This window comes from Nematostella vectensis, chromosome 13 (assembly GCF_932526225.1).
Source record: "Nematostella vectensis chromosome 13, jaNemVect1.1, whole genome shotgun sequence".
Taxonomy (NCBI): domain Eukaryota; kingdom Metazoa; phylum Cnidaria; class Anthozoa; order Actiniaria; family Edwardsiidae; genus Nematostella; species Nematostella vectensis.
In genome coordinates this window covers 2,010,873-2,030,046 of record NC_064046.1, presented here as the reverse complement: position 1 = coordinate 2,030,046, position 19,174 = coordinate 2,010,873, and the positions used below count along the sequence as shown (strand labels likewise).

The following is a 19,174-nucleotide window of genomic DNA, read 5'->3' as shown; positions in this document are numbered from 1 at the left end:
TTGAAAGAGTGTTTTTGTATGGGCCCTCCAAGGTGAGGAAGAAATGATACGGATTATTTTTTTTTGTAAGAGAAATAGAGGTCTGGTATAAGAATCAAAAGTTGATCCCCAAATTAGTGTACAATAATTAAGATAAGGTAAGAAAAGAGAGTTGTATAGAGTCAAGAGTGCAGTTGGAGAAAGAGATTGTCTAGCTTTAGAGATTATACCGATGACTTTTGAGACTTTGGAGCGAATTGTTAGGATATGCTGTTTCCAAGAGAAGTTGTCATGAATAATAACTCCTAAGAACTTAGTACTGTCAACACGAGATATGATATTATTATTAATTTTGACAGGATGATTAAAACATCATCGGACAACCAAAATTGGAGAATGTCATGTAGATGTCAAGAGGGGTGCATAAACAGTCATGTGAGGTGTGACGTCATCTATGACGTCATTAAAACGAAAATACTCATATCTCGGGATAGAAACATCGTCGGGCAACCACATTTGGAGAATGTCATGTAGGTGTCAAGGGGGGGTGCATAAATAGTCAGGTGAGGTGTGACGTCATTGATGACGTCATCAAAACGAAGATACTCATATCTCGTGATAACTATCGTTAGGTTTCCGCCCAGGTATAAATGAGTTTTAAATGACAATCAAGCAAGGAAGTTTGGTCGAGTCACAACTCTCGTAGCTCAAGATATGATTTTCCTAGTTATGATGACGTAATCAATGACGTAATGTCACGTGTCCATTTTTCTGGACCCCCCCCTTGACCTCTAGACAACTTGGCCTAAATTTGGTCGTGCCACAACTTCCGTAGCTCAAGATATTGATATTGGCATTTGGTATGACGTCATTGATGACGCAAAGCTAAATGACACCCCCCCGCCCGTTACACCCCCTTGACGCTTAGACGACTTACCCCAATTTGGTTGTCTTTCGAATTGTTCTTTCGGAATCTATCCAAATTCATTGTTATTACATTAAGCGTTGAAAATTTGTTACATTAAGCGTTAACTGTTTTATTACATTAAGCCATTAAGCGGCGATTTTTGTTACGTTAAACGTTAGTGTTACATTAAGCGGTGATACAGGGTCGAGCGCGAAGCGCGAGAAGCTGAGGACGAGTTTACGTATCATCTTTATCCTTGCAAATAATTAATTCAATAGACGGTCATTTTTAGAACTTTCGCCAATCGTCACTTGCACTGGCAGCGTTTTCGAAATTAAGTAAATATGAAATGTGAGTACAGCTAAAACAAGCGGGTATTTAAGGGCCCTTCGGCTTGCAAGTCACAACTACTTTTGAAATTGAAAGACCCCTAAAAGCCGCCGTATTTATAATCAGCTACTAGAAATTTCTAATAGAAAGTGAATGCTCGAAGGAAGGGACAAACATGTTTCAGTACAGGGGTTCTCGAAAAAGACCGCTGATCTGCATGAAATAAAAATACAAATCAACCGACTGGGAAGCTGTGGTGTGGACACGAAAAATCGCATCCACTATATGAAACTTGCGCATGTGCTAAAAACACCGCTGATCAGCATGAAATCAAAATACAAATCAACCGACTGGGAAGCCTGTGGTGTGGACACGAAAAATCATATGCGATACCAAGATTAGACTTGCTCTCCGGTCGCTGCGCTCCCTTTGAGCATTTACTTGCATCCAAAAATTTCGACTCGCAGAGCTGGCATCTGTTCGAAGGTTTCCACCACGAAGCGTATCCCTCGAGCAAGAATAGGCGGCTCAAATATCCCGTAGACGATCGTGTTCCTGTCTGAATTACCAGAAAACACCTGAAAGAGGAAACTGAGACTTACATATCTACAGAGAGGAAGCCAGAAGTCTACTCTATGTCCGGCGTGACCCGCCAACATATTTTTATGAGTCGCGCCAGTTTTTTGTCTTCACTTGGGGCCCGACAAACTCCACCTTGTTAAAGCATACACACAACAATTTACCGGTGCGATTATTGGTCAGAGCGTTTACAAGTAGCAAAGTTCTAAAAGCTTCAGCCTCCATAACCCTAAATACTCCCCTCGACCCCCCTCCCACCTGGTGGAGCCATTAAGCCTCAGCTCCCCCCTTTGTATACTCGAGAATTCCCCTCTTTGATAAAAAAAAAAAAAAAAAAACTCAGTCCCACCATCCCCTCTCGCCCCCTTACCCCATCCAATCTCTTTTCCTACCCTTCTCACTTGTCAGCCAGTTACCTTTTCCTGTCCATCATCGCGATACACAAGCCAGGTTGTGAGGTCAGAGCTATAACCTATCTTATAGCTTGTCACCCATCGGTCGGTTGTTGGTCGTCCTTGCGTAGCCACTTTTGTTACTATTACGGCCTGTCCAAGGTCGACCTGAAGGTACTCCCCAGCGCGATTTCTTGACGCCATCCACATCCCATGGTGTGAGTTGGACACCTCCTCCCTATTGTTGAGACGACCGTATTCAGCCCTGGTCCAAGCGTTGTAGTTACTTGATGCGGTTATTGCCGAGTCGTTTATAGCGCGGGACTCCATTCCCAGGGGCTTAACTTGGCAATCTGGTACAAGGAGTTGATTATTTCAAGAAATGGTTTGATATGATGGTGTTCAGTGATGTAATAGATGGTGTTCATTTGTCTTGAGCTTTAGTCAATCTGTGATGGGGTGAGGGGGGGGGGGGGTAAGTTATGACCAAGAGACCATGATGTAAGAGAACGAATCCCCCGTATTAGGGTATGTTCCAATGATGACGTCCGTGAAAGCTATTTTTAAAAAAAAGCAGTTATTTTTAGATACGCCTCTGATTGGTTAGGGCTCACGTTTTCTAGCAACATGAGTCTTAAGCGCGATTACATTTGGATACCATCCTTTTTTACGAACGATGTGAGAATAATCTTCCATAGAGTACGCTGGTGCCAATCAACCGTTTCTGGGACATTGTAATACATAGAGTGCGTGTTTTTAGGCTCTGGGATCAACTTCCCCAGTAAAAGTTATCACTGCTGATGCCCATAACCAAATATGGCGCGACGAACCATGTATGGATGCTATAATTGACAAAAAATAGCTTTCATGGACGACATCATGGGCCACGGGGATTAATTCTCTTATATCATGGTCTCTTGTTATGACGCAATACTTTTAACGATTTTATAAAGATGGACCTGCGCTATAAAATCCCATGTTGTGCGGGGGCGCGCAGGGGCTGCACCTGCGGTATAAAAGGAGCCAATGGGCAGATGGCGACTCACTCAAACCGTCAATTAGTGCAGAGCTCTACAAACTTTCTTTCCCATTTGTCATAAACACTGAAAATTTCCGAGGAATAAAAAAACATAATAAATTGAATACCCTACACACCTCCTACAAACCATCCCCGATCTTTTTGTGGTGAAAAAAGAAACATATCTATAATATAAATAAATTTATTTTGGATTCTTGTGCGCGAAATAAATGCCCGCGTCTTTGCAAGTTTTTGACAACGCCTCAGTCACCTTGACCTAAACAATGCGCACGATTTCTGCGCAGTTGAGAGAACTTTGCTGAACGAAGACTTGCTCTTACTTTCTCTTTTGTTTTCTCCTTGCTTATTTTGAGGCGAAAACCTATCAAAGTGGATTCATCTTTCGACGAAGTACTCTGGTAAACAACAACAGCAGCTCTTGTGTCAAAATTGTGAATGATAGAGATTACAGAGTTGGATTTTAGAGTCGTTCTGCCGTGAATTAATCGCTTTGAAAGTTCACAAAACTTTTATGGAATCCATCAAAGTCCACTGAATCAAGAAACTGTAGGAAGAAATTTTTAATATCCGATATTTTGTATGAACTTATCTTCGCATGGTGATGAAGAAAAGGGTTGCTGATAAGCTAAAGCGAGGATTATCCTAAAACACGCGGGAAAGCAAATGGCGCTTGATTGACTTCCCCAATACCTGTGCTATTGTCTATTGAAATCTAGCTTGAATGGGAAGGTAAAGGAGATTAAAAAGGCTTAATTAATTGTCTTGTATAACATTTTGTTGCTCTATTTGTGGATCTAGTTGATTCAAAAGTTGTATCACTGAAACATTTCACTCAAAAGCACGGCATATTTTTATCAAATCCCCTCATACATTTGAATAAATATTGAGGAAGCCCCTTTTCGTAATTTTGATGGAAAACCTCAAATAACATTACTGTATTTTACCAGACTAACCGCGCACGGAAGTGATTGATATTTTTTCCGACAGATAAAATGGCTCTGTTTTACCAACTTCTATCTCATTTTACCGGCTATTTTTAGTATTTTGAGACATCGTTAGGTCGCATTTTGATGTCATTTTGGACTGAGGAAATAAATCCGTTATTTATGGACGACTTGGACCAGGTCCGCGCCTTTTATACCGCGGGTCCTTCAATCTCAGATATCAGCTTTATCAAGACATCGGACATGGCAAGTTAGGGCTCTGAAAGCAAAACGGCCATCAATTTTTTTATGATTTACCAATAACTCTAAGAAAATAAATTCTATAAGAAAAAAAGGTCTTGATAATTCTCAAACTAATGTGAAATGTACAAAGATATGCTAGAAAAAGTGTTATCTAGTAAATGTCAGGCGATGAAGCCTGATTTTCAAACGCTTACAAGAGATTTTCAGACACTTACCCCGTAAAAAGAAAGCCGATTTCCAGAGCTTTTGTGTGGTACACCAGTATGAGGCAAGGAGCAAATTTCGATATTTGTATACATGCACCATTCCTCGTATTCCCAGGGTTTGAAAAATACAACCCTCGGTCTGATTGGCTTATCTTAATAATAGCGGAACACGATACGTGCTGAGATGTATCAGACGTAGCAAAGAGGGGGAGTGGGGTGGACTCTCGTGTTTGCGTCTGAAATCAGGCTACTCCCTATCTCGATGTAATGGGCGTGGTTGCTGAGTCTTGTTTAGATGCCCTATGTTATGTTGGTTATATTCTCTAAAAATTTTTGATATCGTAGTTTTTTATGCAATCTAAACATTCGTAGCCTGGTATTTGAGAGGGGGCTTGACCTATTGTCATCAAATATTTCACTTTCCCATTCTTGGTTTTGGGATATCACTTAGCCTTAATTTCATTTGATCCAAAAATCTACGAAATTTAGGCAGTTCTGTTGGTCCCATGCGTACCCAAACCCATGACTACATATTTTTGCTTTCATTTTTCTTAATAAAATGTATAATCTCTATTCCGAATAAGAAATTTGCCGGTTGCCGAAAAGATGAGTTGTCAAGGAGATATTCCATCGAACTGGGACAAGCAACGCTTGGAAGATTATGAAATCGCCACAGTGTTGAATAAAAAGGAACAGCAGGTCAGATTAGCTACCTTAAGATCAATAATGGGCAGAGAGTGTTTGCAAATTAGAACCTAGGCCTGTCAGAAAAGCAACCGAGAGATATCAAGAAAGTGCTAGCGGCACTGGTGAATTATTTACGCCCCCAAAAGAATGTCGTGTTTGAAAGATTCAAGTTCAACACTTCGGCTCAGTTGCCCAATAAGACAGTTGATGCGTATATCAATAATTTAAGACATTTAGCGCCCATTTGTGAGTTTGGGACCCTCACCGACGAGTTAATTCGTTACCGTTTAGTGACTGGAGTGAGATTCAAGCCTGAAAGAAAGACTGCTTCGTGAGCAAAATCTAACCCTAGCGCTGAAATTGTGTCAATCCGGCGAAACTGCAAGCAAGAAAATTAAATCTATGTCAAAACCAGTTGATGAAGTTAATTTGCACAAGTTTAAGAATAAGGGTGCCAATGAAATGGGGAAAAGCGCAAAGAGTAACAAGAAATCCAAGAAATTGGAGGGCTCAGCTAAAACGAGCAGGAAATAAAGTTTTTGTGGTCTATTTAAGAAGCATGAGAAAAGGGAAGATTGCATAGCTTATGGTCAAGAATGCCATTTTTGTAAGAAAAAGAATCACTTTGAATCAGTCTGCAAACCTAAATCACAGTCAAAATCACATAAGAAAGTAAAAGTGCTGGAAGAAAAGAAAATCAGAATCAGAGTCTGATACAAATTCGGAATCCTTGTTCAAAGTACTCTGTCAACAGTTACCAGCAAAAGCAAACAAGTTTTTACAGTTCTCGATTTTCGTTTGATCACAGATTCACATAATGAGAACTACATGAGCAAACTGAAGTTTAAGCTAGACACAGGTGCGACCTGTATACTGTATACTGCTTCAAACAGCAAAGCCAAAGTGAACCAAGAGCTCAGCTAAACTCAAATTGTTTGACGGATCCATAATGAAACCTCTAGGAGTCTCACCGTGCAACGAAGTGAGCGGCACACACTAGTTTCAAGTTGTTGCTAAATGTAGCAAACCACTGATCTTATTTGAAAGTTGTAAGAAGTTAGGAGTGATTACTCTAGATGCAAACAAAGTAGATGATAAGCCTGCAAGCAAAAAGAAGATAATCACAGAACAATAGCGAGATGTTTTTCATGGATTAGTCATATCGGTGACTCGAAATTCGTCCTTGATCTAGATTTTAAGCGTTAAGCCAGTCCAGGATGCTCCTAGGCGTGTCCCCATAGCACTTATGAGCAAAGTCAAAGCTAAAATTGCAGATCTTGAGAGAAAGAAAACAATCAAGAAGCCGGCTGAGTGGATCAGCAGTATGGTGAAAACTCAGTGGCAAAATGTGTGTGTGCTTAGATCCTAAAGATCTCAACCAGGCAGTTTTCAGACCAAAGTATCAAATGCCAACACTTTAAGAAATCTTACATAGATTTTCTAAAGCTAAGGTTTTCAGTACCCTAGATGCAAAGAATGGGTTTTATCAGATTAAGCTTTATAAGGAAAGTAGCCTGAAGACAACATTTTGCACCCCATTTGGACGGTTTTGCTATTTGCGAGTGCCAATGGGAATTAACCTCGCCCCCGAAGAATTTGAGTGTAAGCTCCATGAGAAGCTTGATGACCTAGAAGGCTTTGAAGTTTTACGGGATTATATTTTAGGTTATGGAGACTCGCAGCGAGAAGCAGAAGTAAAAAATGATGAGAACCTACATAGATCACTAGACCGAGCCAGAGAGGTAAAGCTGAAACCAAATAAAGAGAAGATGAACATGCGGAAGGAGGAAGTGAAATTTATGGGACATGTAATCAGTAAAGATGGGCTAAAGCCAGACCCGGCAAAAGTGTCAGCGATCCTAGATATGCCAAAGCCCACAAGTAAGAAAGAGTTGATGACTCTTTCTGGATTTGTGAGCAAATCTGTCTAAGTTCTCACCCAGACTGTCTGATGTTGTCAAACCGTTGCGCGGGCTGACAGCTAAAGAGGCTCAGTTCATATGGTCCCACTCGCATGATGAAGAATTCCAGGGGCCGGTTCCTGAAAGGCTGATTAACTTAACCCTCGATCAGCGCCTAATCCCGGGTTAAAATTCGCTAATCGTAGGTTAGCTAACCGACGGATAACTCACCGTTCCCGAAAGCCAAGTAATCCCCCGAATTACTAACTCTGGATTAAACGAGTGAAAAACTGGTTTGAGGAGTAAAATTCACACAGGGTACCCAGTATATCAACAGAGGGCAACTTAAATTTACCTTTGGTGATTTTATTTTCGCAGAAAAGCCCCAAAACATCTCTACATCACCCGTAATTACCTCCATTTCATGGTCAAAAATGTGTCATTTGCAGGATTCGAGAAGGTGCGTGACACAAGCGAGACAGATTCATTTCAAGTATAAATTTCATGTAACTTTCTGTCTGTCCCAGCGCAATTTTCAAGTCAGCATCGCAACGAAGGTCACATAATAAAACGAAATGTTAGGGTATTTGATCCCTACATTGTTTTGTGTAACGTCTTTTTTGTCGACAACTTTATTTTATGAAGCTTTAGTTCTACTACAAAGTTTGGGAGGCCTGTGTTACGCCAATTAAACAGTGGGTTAGCGAGTTAACCCACCTCGCGAGCAGGGTTAGATTTTACCTCCAAACTGACCCAGAGTTAGCGCTAACCAGCGTTTCGGGAACGGAACTAATCTGGGGGTAAAAATTTAATCGTGAGTTAGGGTTAATTTAACCCTGGGTTAGCGCTTATCGGCTTTTCAGGAACCGGCCCCCGGTATTGAAGTTCTTTGACCCCAAAGAAGAAGCAACGCTGCAGTGTGACGCGAGTGAGAGAGGACTTGGCACTACCCTGTTACAGAATGGCCAACCAGTGGCATTTGCTTCTCGTACCTTGACCCAGATAGAAAAGGAGCCTGGCTATTGTCTTCGCATGTCAAAGATTTCATCAGTACATTGCTAACAGAGACAAAGTTACCATCCAAAGTGACCACAAGCCATTACAATCTTCAAGAAGTCCATCCATCCAATCTGCTCCTAGTAGACTACATTGGATGTTGTTACAGCTCCAACGCTACAATCTGGATGTCTGTTACAAACCAGGAAAGGAAATGCTACTTGCCGACCATTTATCCCGTGCACAAAGTCGCTCTTCATAAGAAGACCGAGATGGACTTGAGGTATTCGCAGTCGAGCTAGATAGTGTAGACCCCTTACAGCAAATCTAAGTGAAACCTGAACGACTAGCGTTCTTACAGAAGTGACCTGGTCAAAATGTAGTTCTACAGATCTTGAAAGATACAGTCCAAACAGGATGGCCAGAGAAAAGAGAACAAGCCCCAGAGCAGATAAGAGACTACTGAAACTACAGAGAGCAAATAACATTGCATAATGGTGTTTTCTCCAAGTGTAACAGAGTCATCATTCCAAAGGCAATGAGAGCCAGCACCCTCAAACGAATTCATTCAAGTCACCTTGGAGCCAAATCATGTCTTCGAAAGGCAAGAGATCTAGTTTTCTGGCCAGGAATGACAAATAATGTCAAGTTGTGCAGAGTTTCAAGCAGAGAATTCACAACAAGCCAAATGAACTAAGGACTCTGGATCGTCCGGATTGGGCGCGTCAGAGAAGTTCATCAGCTTGGGAAAAAGCCTCAGAGACACAAGAAATTCACGCAGAACAAAGGAGGGAAGCCCAAAACAGCATGTCATCGTTGTGGGAGTGCTGAACATGCTGGTAATTCCTGTAAATACAAGAAGTATAAGTGTGATAATTCTGGCAATGTAGGTCACCTAAAGAGAGTCTGCATGTCCAAGGAGTGCAAGGAAACCAAGTATGTTGAAGTTTCCGTGGACAATGACGAAGATGAGTCATTGAAGTTCTTTTCAACCCGTGAACCCAGCAGCAAGGCAGTGACAGTAACAGTTAACGGGAAAGAAATTCCAATGGAAGTTGATACTGGAGCTGCACGCACAGTCATCCCTGAAAAGTTGTTCCAAGAGAATTTTTGACTTGTCAAACTCAAGAATGCCAGTACATCATTAAAGACTTATTCTGGAACATTGTTACCTTTAATTGGTGAAACTGACGTTCTAGTTGAGTACGAGGGTCAAAGTGCCAATTTGCCTCTTATTGTGGCAAAAGTTGAGAGCAAACCAGCCATTCTGGGTCGTAATTGACTCAGTGTTGTTAAGCTGAACTGGGAGCACCTTTTAAGTGTTTCTTGTTCTGACTAAGTTCATGAATTGACTGCACGATTTAAGGATGTTTTCGGTACCGGACTGGGCAAAATCAAGGAGTTTCAAGCAAGAATCAATGTACAACCTGAGGCCACGCCTAAGTTTCATAAGGCTCGCCCCGTGCCGTATGCCCTAAAACCAGCAATTGGAGCAGAGTTGGATCGCATGGAGAAGGATGGAGGGGATCGTGACCAAAGTGTCCCATAATGAGTGGACTGCCCCGTTAGTGGTCGTCCCAAGGCAGATGGTGATATTCGTTTATGCGGTTACGGTGCCTAACCCCCAAGATTTGCTAAGTGCACTGGCAGGTGGTACCAAGTTTTCCAAACTGGACCTCAAGCATGCATATCAGCAATTAGCCTTTAGTGAGGAGTCTAAGAAGTTCCTCACTATTAACACCTGTAAATTGCTCTATCAGTATAATCGTTTACCTTTTGGCGTGGCAAGAGCTCCTGGGTTATTTCAGTCTACTATGGACACGATTCTCCAGGGCATTAATGGTGTCGTTTGCTATATCGATGATATTTTGATCACTGGACGGAATGACCAGGAACACAAGGCAAGATTGGAGGAGGTGCTGGGGAGACTTGAGAAATATGGAATTTCTCTCAAGTTGTCGAAGTGCAGTTTCCTTGAGGACAGAGTCGGCTCTCTCGGTCATGTCATTGATGCCGAGGGTGTCCACCCTTCACCAGAGAAAGTTCGGGCTGTTGTGGATGCTCCGGCGCGAGTATGTAGTATGTACTGTAGTATGCTACAGTACTATGGGAGATTTCTCCCGGACTTGTCAACACTGCTGCACCCCTTAAACAACCTCCTGCGAGACGGGGTAGAATGGTCATGGCTGCAAGAATGCGAGCAAGCCTTCAACTCTGCGAAAGAGCTCCTGCAATCTGCAAAAGTCCTGATACATTATGACGTCAATCTTCCAATCAAATGGGCTTGTGATGCATCACCCTACGGCATTTGGCGCAGTGATTTCACATGTTATGCCCGGAGGAGAGGAGCGCCCTATTGCTCTGCCTCCAGGACACACACGGGAAGTGAGAAAAATTATGCCCAGCTGGAGAAGGAAGCCCTGTCCATTATTTACGGAGTGAAGAAGTTTCACCAACCTTTACATGAACAAGATTTATTATGGAGACGGATCATAAGCCGCTTTTGACAATCTTAGGGCCCAAGTCGGCAATTCCCAAATTCTGCGGCTCGTTTACAGAGGTGGGCATTAATTTTAGCATCCCACCAGTATGACGTCGTTTACCGTAAAGGTGTCGATCACAGCAATGCGGATGGGCTGTCAATACTTCCTGTTGATAAGCCTAGTGTGCCTGGGGAAAGTGAATTTTTTCACTTCAGCTATGTGGATGATCTACCTGTCACTGCGAAGAAAGTTGCTATGGAAACCAGAAAGGATTCTGTGTTAAGCGAGGTACTTCAGTATGTGAAAAGTGACTGTCCACAGCAGGTACAGGAGAATAAATTACGTCCTTATCTCAACCTTCGATTGGAACTGTCTGTGGAACAGGACTGTGTTATCTGGGGTCTATGTGTCATTATCCCAGAGGCATTTTGGGAGAAAATCCTGCGCGATCTTCACAAAAATCACACAGGTATGTGCCGCATGAAGTCTCTCGCACGGAGCTACCTGTGGTGGCCAAAGCTCGACCAGGCTATCGGGAACATGGTTCATAACTGTGAGGCATGTCAGTCTGTTCGGAAACAGCCTGCCACAGCACCTTTGATTCCATGGAAATGGCCTGTTGGAGTTTGGCAAAGAGTGCACATGGATTATGCTGTTAAGGACGGTGTGAACTTTTTGTTGTCGTCGATGCCAATAAAAGTGGCCTGAGGTTATTGCTGCGTCTTTCAATACTGCATCTGCTGGCTGGTTTATTTGCGTCACATGGTTTACAAGAGGAGATGGTTTCTGATAACGGTCCGCAGTTCATTTCTAGTGAGCTGGACATGTTTATGAAAAGTAATGAAATATGGCATTCACAAGTTCCTGGCTATCATCCCGCTTCTAACGGGGAGGCGGAGAGATATCTCAAGCAGGCATTACTTATCAGCAAGTTTGATCAGGGGAAATCGTTACAGCAACGGCTGTCAAGTTTTCTGTTTCCGTACAGGAACACGGAATTGATCTTGAAGCGGAAGCCTCGCACACGTCTGGCCTTGCTTCAGCCCAACCTGGCCCAGCATGTTGAAGAGCGTCAGATAAAGGTAAAGCAACAGCATGATGGTGGCCGAACAAAACCTCGTGAGTTTCTTCCAGGAGACATTGTTCTAGTGCGGAACAGGGGTAAACAAAAGTGGGATAAAGGGACAGGGAATTTGAGAATTGAACCTCTATCTTACCAGATACGTATTGGAGGACATGTGTTATGTACATGTTGATCACCGTCTTGCAGTGATGCGGAGCACACACCCCCACCAAGTACAGCTACCACTATGACCGGAAGTGGCTTTGCCCCGCCCTCTACTCCAGTAGTGTCCTCTACACCTATGCTTCCTGAGCCTGAGGCTATCCTGAAGTCTCACCGCGATCTCTAAAGACTGTTGTTCCTACATGTACAACTGAGTCACCACCCGAGGTGGCATCTACGCATGTGAGGCGTTACCCAAGACGTACACCTAAACCTGTAGTACGTTTGGAATTGTAAAGGGACCATTAGATGTATTTAGCTCTTAGTCATTGACCATTGTTTACATGTTTATAGCTAGTTCATTCCAGAAACGGGGAGATGTTATATATTGGGATAGGCTCCGTGTGTTGTGTAACCTTATTTGGAATGCCTCGTGGGCATGTCGTGGGTGGTTTTAAGAAATAAACATGGCGTTCAGTTGTTGTGTTCAACGGGCGGTGTATTTCTTCGTGATGTTTTAGCCCTGAAAACATTGCAATATCAAAGGTAGATCACTTTTCAGACTTTATTGAGGTGAGAGAACTAGTTAATACGGAGTCAAGTACTGTCATAGAATTTATGAAAGAACAGTTCAGTAGACACGGAATTCCAGATCACATTGCTACTGATACCCCCCCCCCCCCCCAGCTAGTAAGTCACGAGTATCATGAGTTCGCTCTAGAGTGGGAATTTAACCACAATTTGTCCTCCCAGACATATCCCAAATAAAATGGGGAAGCTTAATCTTCAGTTAAAGTTTCCAAGAGGGTGATAAAAAAGGGATGGGAAAGACATGGTTAGGCCTATTAGATCAGAGAATACCCCATCAGAGGGAATGGGTTCAAGTCCGGCCCAGAGGTTGATGTCAAGAAGGACGAGAGGGCTACTCCCTACAGCTTCTATTCTTCTGTATCCTAAGGTTGAAGAAGGTGTCAAAGAAAAGGAGACGAAAGGCTAAATCCATGACCGTACAGTGAAGCTGACCTTGAAGTTTGTCAAGATATACGAGTCAAAGCTCCAAGCAATCCTAAAAACTGATCATCAGGAAAGTGTGTACAGAAAGTCCCGGATAGATTTTAAATGGCCTCAGTTGGAAATAAAACCCTGAGACGAAACAGACAACTCATCAAGTCAGCTCCACTATGTGAATCTACAAGTATCCCAGATCTACCTGCAGAGTTTCCTTTTACTCCACTAACTCTAGTAACACAGCCAAAGACCAGCAAGCCAGCCAAACAAGAACAGCCGACCTCAGTTAGTGCACCAGTACCCTCTACTAGTATATACGTTCACAACCAGAAGACAACCCCAGAATAGTTCCTGTTAGAACCAGGACCATCAAGAGACCGCAGCATTTGAAGGACTTTGTGCGAACTAAGAACTTTTCAATGTTTAGTTTCGTTTTATTGAGCAATACCGTTGTTCGCTATTTCAAGCTATAACATCTTTTGCAAGCTGAGACTAACGAACTGAACGTCTCCATGTTATTGTAACAGCAAGTTAGTTTTTGTTATTGAAAAAAAGGAGATGCTACGAGTTGGGCTCCCTGTGTAAGCATTGCCTTATATGGCTTACTCCATATTTAGAGTAAAGCATACTTGTGCCAACATGGCGGCTGTTTTGTCGTGTTGATCGAAACACATATCACAAATGAAAATGCAACCCTACAATATATATGTCCATCTAGGAAAAACGGGGAAAATAAGCCCGGAAAAAAACTACGCGGCATGCAAAATGGGTAAGGTCTAGTGAGAGGCGAATGTAATTAGCTAAATATTATACATGGCGGAATAATAGGGAATGAAAAACGGCACTGAAAGACGCATCCCATCAGACTTTTCCAACGGACATTAACCCCCTCCCCCCCCAAAGACCACTAAAAAGCCTAACACATTTATTATTTCCAAATTCCAAAATTCTCTTACCTTTGCATTTGTACGCCAAGCCCCTCGTCTCTGTTGACACAACACAGCTCTTATCAGGGCCACAGAAACCACTGCTACATGTGGCCGGCAGTTTTACCAAAGCGTAGAACGAGTCAGCTTCCGGCCTGAACTGGCTCGGGTGTGTCATGAAGCTAGCTCCATTCAACTCACATCGTGACCTAGACACGTATTGAAGATGAAATTAGATTATATAACAGAACCAAGTCGCATAGCTATACCAAAGTTCTATACCTATGGAGCTGGCTCCGCTATAACAGATTCCACTACCAGGGGTGGGCAGCAGAACACTTATGGTATAGAATTATTGGTATGCTATGCGAAGTACCCGTGGTCGCGATGAGGGGGTGTCTTTGCATGCGCCGTCGTGTACGTTTGGACGGCCTCTGATTGGACGAGCAGATTTTCTGGCGGAAACGTTTGTACATGTGTTGTGTAGTTAACGAAAATGTTCAATATCCAGTAGCGGATCGAAGAGGAGGGATTAGGAGGATTACCCACCCCTTCCCCGTTTGGGCTGCCAGAAAGCCATATGTAACAAAAAAATTACACCCCGCCTTTGTCACTGAGCCAAACCCCCCTTCAGCGAAAACTAGATCCGCCCCTGATATCTTCCTGATCTTCCTGGTATCTTCAAGTGTGAACTATTGTCTACTGTGTGTGAGGTAAAGCGCAATCTGGATTGGCATTGCTAATCGTTCTTAATAAAAGATTAAAGTAACGCTCTCCCCGAGACTTACTCTGTGTGCTTGAAGTTGAAAGATGAACAGACATTGCTGAGATGACAATTCTGTCGACAATTTTTTTTTGTTGTGATCCTGGTCTCGATCACGTGACCGTCCAATTTGTAGCCTAGCGCGAAGAATATGTCACTGCTGCAATCCTCGCCACTCGCATGTTTCCATAGCAACAAAGCAACTAGAAAAATGCATGGATATGTCTTCATTGTGTCAGCACATTCTAGGACAAAAATCGACCAAAAATCAATGGTGGGTTTATAAAATTTCACACATAACACACATCTAGTAGAACCACAGGCCTAAAATAAAGGATCTTCATTAAGTAATGCTCCGTGTAAGAACTACGGTGAATCGATAGGTCCTGCGGCAATAGGGGTTCGTTATCTTTTTAACTAATCTAATTAATATTGCTATGCTTATTGGTTCAAGACGCTCTGCCCGCCAAATTTGAACTTTGGAGTCACATTTCTCTGAAATAAGTGCTCTTGCACTCATATTTATTAGGGGGCTTAGGTTCGAAGTAAGAAAGCTTTCAACCTTTGCATTTTTGTTAAAATCGTATGTTCGGAGCATGGAGAAATCCCTTTCGGATATCTGCTAATAACTTTTTATACTTCACTTATTACAATTTTGCGCTTTGTCTCTTGCCAAAGCAAACATTCCGCTGGCTAAACGTGTGAAAATACGGTCTCACATTTCCAAAAGCCTGTTAGTGCGGTAGAATTTAGCTTTCCAAAGAAAGTCACTTTTTCTTTCAAAGATTTTCGACAACGATTTTCATGTTAAGATTGACAATTAAAACGATTCACGTCTTTAAATAAAGTTACCAATTTTGCTTTATTCGATCCTCAATACAACTATTATCGCATACAAGCCACAGCAATAAAGTTTACTGGAATTCACAGTAGTAGCAGTCCTCTAATTATTATTTCATCGACACGGACAGAACGCACAATATTTTCTTAAAACAAGCTGCAAGCAAGGTTTGTTCCATAAGCTCATTGATAAAGTCGAGAGTATCCTGCTTATAATCGGGGTCTCCGTCTTCGATACATAGTAGGCCATGAGGACTCACGGAAAATTTCTGCGAAGAAATTGTAATTCTTCTGGCTCCAGACGGGCTGCATTTATATTCACTATTTCTTTCAGCTTTTTGCATCCGCATAAGCATTCCACTGCTCTTACTGACAATTGCGGGTTATTGCTGATATTTATATTTTACAATTTTCTAAAAAAATATATTCGCTTCACCAAACGCCGTATCTTCTACTTCAATGCATCGTTCTATGTCCTTTAGTTCTATGTCTCTTAGTTTAGTTGATGCTTTCATGAGTCGTACAGCATCAACTGATGACGGCAAAATTTGCCCTAGTGCAGAGGTTTCCTCAATGTCCTGTAAAAAAAGTACACACAAACTTAAGATTCCTTCTCATCTTCATTTCTTGAATATCAGAACTTATAAAAAATACAAGGCAACTACAGTCAACTCCCTCAGAAGCAGACACGTCAGGAACTAAAAACAGTGTTACAATGGCTGTCAGCTAATGAAAATGAAGAAAGACATTGTTTGAATGGAAAGGAAGACAAAACCCTGCATTTTGTTAAGTTATCCGCTTACAATTTTTTCACTTAGACGGGAGTTTGCTGTACCTCAATTTCAGGGTGTCAAACCCCAGGATGTTTCGCTACATTCTAGGAATACATTCGGGCTTGTTGGTATTTACATTTCACCCAGCTTATAAATCAGGCTAACATAACTTATATTTACATATTCACATCGTAAACTCAAATGACAACTTCCCGTAATAAAACTCTTTTAGTAAAATAGAACGAGTAAAATATTTCGTTCCCTTCTGAACCAATTATTTGTCTCTCAAGTACTTATTGACCTATGATTTTTTTACCTGGAATGGTTCTAACGCGGCTTCAGCAGCGGCGCTGGTCTCAGAGGTTTCCGGTTGGAAAAACACGCTGGAACTTGAGGCAGTTTCATCTCTAAAGCTCTGCAATTTTGATTTTCGAAATAAATAACAAATTGAAAAGGAGGATCAAGACTGGTCAAGACAGTACAGAAACAGCAGAATCTATACGGCAAGCGACAGAACATTGACTTTGAGAAAGATCATTTTTCTCACCTCGTGTGAAGTTTTCATGCGTTTGTTTCCAAGCTCCAAATCGACTCGCTGTCGACAGTATGTACAATTGCTTCTAGACCAGCCCTTTTTGCCTTTGTCATCTAGCTCCAAGAAAACTTTCTCTGCTCTGTTCGCCTTTCTCAGGGACCTCTGTTCCACATCTGAAGGCTTACTGCCACACCAAGCTTCGTGGTTTGGGCAGCAACATGCCTGCCTTTTGAGCACCATAACAAGCTTTTCTAACTTCTCGGACAAAGTTTGCAAGCAAACAGAACTCAGAAGCGTTTCTTTAAAGTATATACAATGGATTTTCAAACTATTTTCGAAGAGATAATGAATAGCGAGAGACTTGTCTTAATATATCGAGGAGGTCGGAAATGTAACTTCCGAACATACGATTCGGACAAAACTCGGGGATAAGTCGTAACAATGCAACCTTTGTTTTATTCTTAATTTAAATGTTTGTCAATCAATGGATAAGATACGGAAAACACCCGAAGATGTATTTTAGCCAATCAGAGGGCAGGATTTTACTGAAGTTTTATAGCTACTTCTGCGCATGCGTTGCCGCAGGGTACCGTAGTTCTTACACGAACCATTACTTAAAATCTTCGAAGGAAATTTTACTTGCCAAATCTACCCAACACTTTTGGAATAAATCCCATATTGGAATTGGTACAGGTGACAAACCATGAGAATTCGGATGCGTCAAAATGAGGACCTAAAATGCTTGATTTCCCCTTAAATATCAGAACACATAGATAATTTTGTGTTTAGGACACCTAGAAACTAGTTAGAATGCTTGAATGGCGCACAGTAGTATGTTTTGCGATGTATGTGATAGTTTTGCTCCTTTACCCTTGATGAATATTGTTTGTTTCATGGTTTTGAATGCTAATGTGATTATATGAACGGATAAAAAGGAAAGGAAAAAAGAAGAGTCTAATATGTATAGCACGAGGACATGCAAGCATTCAGTGGTCTTTGTCCCTAGCTCTGCTATCGACATTGACGAAAGATGTTTAACGCTTTTATTATTATTATATTATTATTCTAGCCACATTTCCTAACTTCAAAAGTACGACAGGTTTCTTTCTTGTTAAAAAATTCATATATCAAAGAGATTTATTTTTCTGTCCGATAAACCGTATAATAAACAGAGTGTCAGTATTTTTAGCCCGTTTTAAAAACATTTCCTGCCATCTTTTTGCTTTTGTCAACCTACTGTATAGGACTCTCATTTTAAGTAACTTAAGTAAGTGTTAGATGGATAGGAAAAAACTTGCCTTTGAAAACATGTAGACAACAGAGACCAAGAGATCCGGCCATTCAGTCATGCACTTTGTCAACATCGCATTTTAGACAGATTGAGTAAAAATATGAAGGACACTTAGGAATAAGCCTATAAATTATGAAAGGCGTTGCGCGGACTAGCACAAAGGATGTCCAGGATGCTTAGAAGCTTAGTTATAAGCCTATAAATTATGAATGAAAACAAAGGTGTTGCGCGGACTAGCACAAAAGATGTCCACTTCTTCGGAGGATAATTGGTTATGAGTTACGATTGTTTATATCAGAGCATTATTTCAATTATCTACCTTATCAAGGTAATTTCCTTGAATTGCACTGCGGCGCACCGACAGTACTGAAAAACGCAAGACTATAGTTCCAGTACCGCGCGGTTAAACTAGCCTTTTTGTTTTGAAATGGCGGCGTTTTACCGGCGCACTGTCACATTTCGTCGAATACTAAGAAAACTAGACCAAACCTAAGGCTATAATTTTCTTTATGACTCCCTCATTATCAAACAAATCTGTCATCTTTTGTACAGTATGGTTTTAATGCTGTACAGTAAGTCAAAACAGCGACCGAAGTGAGCCTTTCGTACCTTTACTCGAACGATTCAACACTGAGATTTTGTTTGTTTTCGCCAGAACACGCGCATGCGCATACGTTATTCAGCACTGTCATCCTGCGCACCCCTTCTGCGCATAGTGGCGCGCGCTGTTTGTTCGAATTTTCCGGTATTAAGTGCGCGCGCGCGCCAAAGTTGTACAAGAAAACAAAGCGAAAGGCGCACGTTTTTTACTTAAAATCGCTTTGACAGAAAAACGAAATCGGTTACCCCCATTTTTTATTTGCTCAATTAGTTCAATATATAGGGAAAAATGATATACTGAAAGAAGAGGTAAAGTTGGCTTGTAGAAGTTTGTTTATTTTCTCTTAAAAAGCCGATAAAATACTTCAAAATGGCGCTTTTTGCCGTATAAATAGTGGCATAAACAGTGTCTTTTAGTGCGATCTCTTAAATGTGTTTTGTTTTGAACGTAAGCTACTGCGGGTTATTGTTTGGGAGATCGGAATTTTGGTAGCTTGACAAACAGAACTTAATTTTCTAAAGACAAC

General features: G+C 41.7%; 2 protein-coding genes across 5 annotated transcripts; both read right to left on the bottom strand.

Moving 5' to 3' along the window:
• Window positions 1-66: 66 nt before the first annotated feature.
• LOC5508159 (retinoschisin) lies at window positions 67-18,176 on the bottom strand. Of its 3 annotated transcripts, XM_048720987.1 has the most exons (6): window positions 18,055-18,176; window positions 14,634-14,853; window positions 13,876-14,054; window positions 2,212-2,540; window positions 1,652-1,794; window positions 67-1,619 (listed from the first exon to the last, which is right to left on the bottom strand). In XM_048720987.1, the coding sequence occupies exons 1-5, from the start codon at window positions 18,095-18,097 to the stop codon at window positions 1,654-1,656; spliced, it is 912 nt and encodes a 303-aa protein (XP_048576944.1). In that variant the 5' UTR covers window positions 18,098-18,176; the 3' UTR covers window positions 67-1,619; window positions 1,652-1,653. The 3 variants fall into 3 exon arrangements, with proteins under 3 accessions (XP_048576944.1, XP_048576943.1, XP_048576945.1); XM_048720986.1 differs by having other exon boundaries at window positions 67-1,794; XM_048720988.1 differs by having other exon boundaries at window positions 67-1,794; window positions 14,634-14,811; window positions 18,055-18,146.
• Window positions 14,952-18,026, bottom strand: LOC5502292. Of its 2 annotated transcripts, XM_048720989.1 has the most exons (4): window positions 16,769-18,016; window positions 16,538-16,636; window positions 15,882-16,026; window positions 14,952-15,364 (listed from the first exon to the last, which is right to left on the bottom strand). In XM_048720989.1, the coding sequence occupies exons 1-4, from the start codon at window positions 16,994-16,996 to the stop codon at window positions 15,324-15,326; spliced, it is 513 nt and encodes a 170-aa protein (XP_048576946.1). In that variant the 5' UTR covers window positions 16,997-18,016; the 3' UTR covers window positions 14,952-15,323. The 2 variants fall into 2 exon arrangements, with proteins under 2 accessions (XP_048576946.1, XP_048576947.1); XM_048720990.1 differs by lacking the exon at window positions 16,538-16,636 and having other exon boundaries at window positions 16,769-18,026.
• Window positions 18,177-19,174: the final 998 nt, after the last annotated feature.